General features: G+C 45.1%; 1 protein-coding gene across 1 annotated transcript; it reads left to right on the top strand.

Annotated features, from left to right (window-relative positions):
* The first annotated feature begins 1004 nt into the window (after window positions 1-1004).
* On the top strand, window positions 1005-5066 carry LOC147423242 (uncharacterized). Its single transcript, XM_086501100.1, has 2 exons — window positions 1005-4751; window positions 4840-5066. Exon 1 carries the CDS (start codon window positions 1162-1164, stop codon window positions 4648-4650), a length of 3489 nt encoding a protein of 1162 aa, XP_086357226.1. The 5' UTR covers window positions 1005-1161; the 3' UTR covers window positions 4651-4751; window positions 4840-5066.
* Window positions 5067-5220: the final 154 nt, after the last annotated feature.

The following is a 5220-nucleotide window of genomic DNA, read 5'->3' on the forward strand; positions in this document are numbered from 1 at the left end:
TGAAGTTTGTGGGGACTAAAAGATAAAAGAGGACAAAGATTTCAAGGTTAATGAAGATGTTTCCCCATAAATAAGTAGTGTTTGTTGGGTTTCCAAGCCCTCATGTATTTTGATGTCAGCCCATGGGAACAAGCTCTTAAAGGCATGCAGATCACTTATAGTTTGCATGGCAATCTTTTACTTTATATGTAAGGCTTTACAAGCAAGAAACATAGCGCTGCTTTTGTTTATCCCTTGCAGTGTCGACTCTCTCTCTCTCTCTCGCTCTGATACTATTGTTAGGTGGCACCCACCATAGCCTCACCATCTAACAGTGTTCCCGTCGGTGACGACGAGTATCCATCGTAAAACTATAAAAGATCAACTAATGCACAAACCTACGACACATGGCCAATGTGACCTTTTGCAACAGACATTCACTGGGCGCACAAAACTTTTTCCCACCTTTGCGAGTGTCCACGCAAGGCTACCACGTAAAGCTAATGACACTCAATGAAAATCTATAGTTGTAGGTTGTCACCAATCAATGAGCTCCATGGGCGGGTGCTAATCAGCTTGGAGGGGGGTGCCCGCAACACACTGCATCTTGGATGTGACCTAGATGCCACGCCGCTTGCAATCGCAGTGTCTACCCTCCCTGTGTGACTGGTCGCGCAAGTGTCAGTCATGCTGACATACATTATTAGATCGGAAGCATTGCAAAATCCCAGGTAGATTCCAAGCTTGCCTTGAACAAAACTGGCAAAATATAACAAGTTTTAGCATAGTTATTGGCAAATGTTTCAAATTTTGACCTTAACAACCGGAATAGTTTTAAGTTTTCTTTGGTTAGGAAATATATATATTTTTGGCAAGAGATGCCCTTTGTTATCTGGACCTAAAACAAAGTAGCTTTATCTCCTTGCAGGTTAACTTTTTACTTTTGCCTTTTCTGTTTATAGGCTAGCAAAAGGCTGAAAAAAATGTCTGGTATTGCAACAGTCAACATCGAGCTTTTGCTAAAAAGCATTGAGGTTTTTTGAAATGCTTTTTCACAAAAAATTATCGGATCAGAGTCGGTTTGGATCTGTGCTTCTGTCGATCTTCTTTAGAAAGTCGTCTGCTTCATTTGGATCCACAGGGCTTTGCATAGATTAGGGTTTTCGCTGGATCGCAGATTTGATGGCCTTTTCAGGGGCCGTGAAGGAAGAATGTTTTCGGCCTGTGCAGTTTCCTGTGAAGATCGAACCCGAGTTCCATGCAACAACTTGCGCAGTGAATGGGGCTCCGGTGGTGGAAATTAGCAGCAGCAGCAGCAGCAGTGGAGGCGATGCAAGAAGCAGCCATCGAAACTTGGATAACACAATAGGAGAAGTCGCCTCTTCCCCGGTAGCCAAAAGACCAAGCTCTCTTAATCAGATTCCTGATAGTGTAGGTCCTTCTGGCAAAAGGCCTCGAATAGAAAACCTTGCAGGCTTGCCGAGTACTCCCATATGCAGCAGAAAGGGCCCTGACTCAAATCTCCCTGCAGATTTTCTTCAACCTTTAGCAGAAATGAGTCAAAGCTCATTTGCTCCACGGGTAGCCATGGCTCCCCCACCTTCAGCTCGCCGAGCAACTACTCAAAACACAATCAACAAACCTTTTAGGCAGTTTTGGAAAGCAGGTGACTATGACAGTGATAAGACCGTCCACAAGTCTAGGAGTGGCGGCATGGATCATGTTCGAGTTCATCCGAAATTTTTGCACTCAAATGCCACGAGCCATAAGTGGGCACTTGGGGCTGTAGCTGAACTTCTTGACAATGCTCTTGACGAAGTTGTTCACGGAGCAACATTTGTAAAAGTTGATATGATCAGAAATCCTAAAAATGATGAACCTATGTTGCTTATTGAAGATGATGGTGGTGGTATGAATCCTGACAGCATGCGAGAATGCATGTCCTTGGGGTATTCGGCGAAAAGTAAGATAGCAAACACAATTGGGCAGTATGGAAATGGGTTCAAGACAAGCACAATGCGGCTCGGGGCTGATGTGGTGGTCTTCTCAAGATGTCAGGAAACTAAAGGGCTAGGCCCAACAGAGAGTATAGGCATGCTTTCTTACACATTTTTGCGAAGAACGGGACAGGAGGATATCATCGTTCCTATGGTTGATTATGAGGTTCAGCCTTTTGGTTTGCGTAAGCTTATACGCAGTAATGTGGAGGATTGGAATAGGAACATGGATACTATCCAGCTTTGGTCCCCATATGCAACTGAAGCGGAGCTCATGGATCATTTCAAGGGGATGAAAAAACAGGGAACAAAAATAATAATTTATAACCTTTGGCACGATGATCAAATGCAGTTGGAGCTGGACTTTAATACAGATAGGTATGATATTCAGCTCCGAGGTGTTAATAGGGATGAGAAACATATTTCAATGGCAGAGCGTTTTCCTAATTCTCGGCATTACCTCACATACCAACATTCTTTACGAATATATGCTTCAATATTGTATCTAAAGCTCCCACCAGGCTTCAGAATGTTCTTAAGGGGTAAAGAAATAGAACATCATGATCTGATTGATGATTTGATGTTTACGGAGGTGTTGACTTACAGGCCGGTTGCATCTGATGTGCAGACTGATGCAGGTAATATGAAGGCCGTTGTTACTGTTGGGTTTGTGAAGGATGCTAGGGAGCATATTGATGTGCAAGGTTTTAATGTGTATCATAAGAATAGACTTATAAAGCCTTTTTGGAGACTTTGGAATTCAGCAGCTAGTCGCGGCAGAGGCATAATTGGGGTTCTTGAAGCCAATTTCGTTGAACCAGCGCATGATAAACAGGGGTTTGAGCGAACTATAGTTCTTGCACGTCTTGAATCTCGCTTGATTGAAATGCAAAAAACCTACTGGTCAAAGCATTGTCACAAAGTTGGTTATGTAAACAATTCAGTGATAGGCAAGGAGGCAAAAGCAGCAGAACAGCAGGGAGCATCATCTGCACCAACTCTGGCTGCTTCATCCTCTGTACCTCCACCTGCAAGGCCTTCCACTTTGGAGGCTCCCCGCCTTGCAATGCCAGCAGGATATGTTGCTAGTCCTCTGAATGTAGCAGAGCTTACAAGGTTTCAACAGTTACAAGCACAAACCCAATCCAGAAATGTAAAAGAGGTCAACCCACAAGTGATGCGGCAGGTAAGTGCACAGGCTGTCCCTATGCAGGCGGTGTCTATGGGCGTCTCACCTCATAGGCGTAATGTTTCGTCAGGGAATCACGCAGGTCTTGTCAGTGCATCTTCATCTCAGCTGGTACAAACACAGTCACAAGAACGATTCCCACTCCCTGGTCATGCCTATAACGCAACACGTAGTCCGCTTCCACCGCCTACTTTAAGGGCATCATACTCACAACCAGAAGCTGTCAGGCAAGTTGCTTCACTCTCTGGTGCTCAGGCAAATCTTGTTGCACCAGCTCTGCGTAGTATGCAGAGTGGTATGGGTCCGATAGTGGCTCGGAATCTGCCAGTCCGTAGCTCAACCTCAGCAGGAGATGTAAGGACCCAGCTTCCCAAGTGTGGTGGAGAGACGATCAGACCTGCCGCAGGCAGTACTGGCCCAAATTTGGCACAGAATTTGCCAGTTGGTAGTATAATCTCTCCAAGATCCCACCCTCAGGGTCCTGCGCGAGAGGCATTCAGAGGCATCCAGAATTCACCAGTCTGTAGCACAACCTCAGTCGATGCAAGAGCCCAGCCTTCTGGTCCTTGTCGAGCGGCAGTCAGACCTGCCATTGGAAGCCCTCGATCCATTCTTAGGGAGAGTGCTGCAGTACAGAGCTTCACGTCATTGCTACCCAGTAGCAGGGTTGACAGCCATGCTCCTAAGCATCCCAACTCTTCCGTGAATCACAACTTACCATCTATTCAAGATGCTTCAATGTCAGGGGCTATGCTAGCTAATGAAGGGAGTAAAAGTCCTGCAGCAGGTGCTTGTGTTGCTGGAGGAAACGAGCTGCAGGTTGATGAGCAAAATAGTCAGAATGAACAGATTTTGCGAACTTCAACTGGTTTCATTGCATCAGGAGTACAAGCTTCTGCTCAAGGAGAGAGTCATAAGATGGAAAAGCTGTGTGCTCTTTTGTCTGGTCCACCTTATCCATCACTTGGGACTGAGGCACATGTTGCCCAAGTAGCACAGTCACCGCTGCAACAGGGTCCTTCGAAAGCCTCTAGGCTTACCAATAAAGAGCCCACGCCAGGTCGAAAATCATTGGAAGATCTTGGGCGAATGTTCGCTAAGAAAGCGGCATCCATTACCGTGAACCAAGGAGACCAAAGCAAAGATCTCAAGGTTCCTGAGGATAAATCCCCTGAATCTGGTGTGAATACCCGAAGCATTGTGGAAAGTGGTACAAACCAAGAATTGGTGAAAAGTGGTACTAACCAACAATTGGAAGTTCGTCTTGTGGAATTGGAGGGTGAAGTGAAAATCCTCCAACAAAGGTTGGATGCACTAAAGGTGGAGAGAGACAGTTTGAGGCAGCAGTTGCTAGAGGAACGGTTACGGGGACAGTCAAGTAAGCAAGAACTGCAGAGGAAGGTGGAGCAGACGTGGGCTAAGGTGAGAGAGTTGGAGGCAAAAAATGGGAGGTTGCAGCTTACACAAGAAGGAAGTGCAAATTAACTGATTCTCTCTCTAAATTAAGCTGATTCATGAGGTGCCTTCTTCGCCTGTACATACATGAATCAAAGGCATGGCAGCATCTATGTAAAGATGTGCTTGTGGTTCGTCTCATCTACCTGCCTTGTTGCTGAATTTCTTCCCGTAATATGAGATGCTTGTGCATGTTCACATCTGCATTTTGTTTGGCAGGGCCTGTGATGGAGGTGCTGATGTGGGGTGTGCCAATATCCCCCATGTTACTTGTCACAGTCCATTTCTTCTAAAGATTATGAAGTCTATTTGATGTAATGTTGGCCCCCTGAGGTATCAGCTCTGAATGGATGATTATCTATTTTGACGTTGATACTACAGGTCTGATGTGAGGTATACATTTGTACATAGAGAGCATTAGTTTACAAATAGACTTTATCAATCAATTCATTCTCAGTTCATTTGCTTCAGTAAGCATTTTACATTAAAAGATTGACTTACAGAGCTTGTGCAGTTGGTTTTAGACTGTGCCACTCATGTACTTGATCCTCACTTATACTCTTAGTTGGTGAAGACTTCCTTTTCAAAAATTTTAGACCG

Source organism: Adiantum capillus-veneris, chromosome 26, assembly GCF_014529385.1.
Source record: "Adiantum capillus-veneris isolate H3 chromosome 26, ASM1452938v2, whole genome shotgun sequence".
Lineage (NCBI taxonomy): Eukaryota > Viridiplantae > Streptophyta > Polypodiopsida > Polypodiales > Pteridaceae > Adiantum > Adiantum capillus-veneris.

Excerpts from the sequence above, each read along its gene's own strand:
- LOC147423242 (XM_086501100.1), top strand. The coding sequence starts at position 1,162 with ATGGCCTTTTCAGGGGCCGTGAAGGAAGAATGTTTTCGGCCTGTGCAG.